This window comes from Corylus avellana, chromosome ca4 (assembly GCF_901000735.1).
Source record: "Corylus avellana chromosome ca4, CavTom2PMs-1.0".
In the NCBI taxonomy this organism is placed as follows: Eukaryota; Viridiplantae; Streptophyta; class Magnoliopsida; order Fagales; family Betulaceae; genus Corylus; species Corylus avellana.
In genome coordinates, this window is record NC_081544.1 from 20091258 (window position 1) to 20092417 (window position 1160).

The window sequence follows — 1160 nt, forward strand, 5'->3', positions numbered from 1 at the left end:
ATGCTTTGTCACTTCATCCCCCTGAAACCTAAATGTTTTTCAAGACATAATCTCGATAGCATGTTTTTGTTAGAACTTAGAAGAAGCAAAAACATCATGTTTCAAAGTGTTTAAGGATATTATGACGCGCTCGAATACATTGTGGTGGCAAAACAGGTAAAAGAGAAGTAAATGATAAAAGAGTAACTACGTACACAGAAATTAAATTCGAATACATTTTAACAGAAAGTACAGAAAGAAAGAAAGAAGAAGACTACTGCAAAAGAAACAAGAGCATTAACTTTAGCCTCCTCATCGATCACTTCGCCATTGCTACAACTGCCCCATAACCCCATTAAACTATGTTGAAAAAGGCTAAAGATTTGCTCTCATTCTAATACAAAAGTTTTTTTAAAAAAAAAAAGAAAAGAAAAGAAAAAAAAAATACAAGAGCTGATAACAGAAAGACAACCCACTTGAATTTCTAGGTTGAAGGACTTACAATACACACACTAGTTATGAAGAGGATTGGGACCTGTATGAATTATTCTCTTGTCGTCTCCATAAAGCGTGTCCGGATCGCCATTCTTGGCCCCACCCAGAAGCTGCTGAGCTGGAGCAGTACTGCTTGAAGGTGCATGGAACAACGGCGGCGCCGTCGTCTCGGAAAAACGTTCTTTCCTGGCGGGCGGAGACCTAATGAAGCGGCCGCCGGTGTCTTCATGAGCAGCAGCAGCGCAATACAAAGCTATCTGGGTGGAGATTAAGAAGACCCACAACAGGAAGATTGCAGCCGCAGTAGCTCCTGATCTTGCTCTTGGAGCTTCCGAAAGAGCTATCATTGCATTAACTATAGAGTATCTAGCTAGAGTGTGAATTCTGAGAGTAGAAAGAAAGAGAGAAAAAAGAAAAGACTTTTGCTGCTTCTTCCGGCCTTCCTTATCTCATGGGTCTAGTCACATGAGCTAGCTGCTGCTTGACCCTTGATTCCTGGAACCTTCTAATGTTTTCTTATTTCACTTCTACTTCTGAATCTTTCGGAGTTTGCACCTTTTACTCTCACACACCACCGCTGCTTTGAGTTTTCCCTCTTACCCTTTTGGCATTTGTGTGTGTGTGTTTTGTGTTTTTTTTTATTATTATTATTATTTTCGTTTTTTTTAATGTAACCTTTTTTTCCA

General features: G+C 39.7%; 1 protein-coding gene across 1 annotated transcript; it reads right to left on the reverse strand.

Annotated features, from left to right (window-relative positions):
- Nucleotides 1-491: 491 nt before the first annotated feature.
- Nucleotides 492-821, reverse strand: LOC132178192 (CLAVATA3/ESR (CLE)-related protein 17). The gene has a single exon (XM_059590642.1). The coding sequence runs from the start codon at nt 819-821 to the stop codon at nt 492-494; it is 330 nt and encodes a 109-aa protein (XP_059446625.1).
- Between the last annotated feature and the right edge of the window lie 339 nt (nt 822-1160).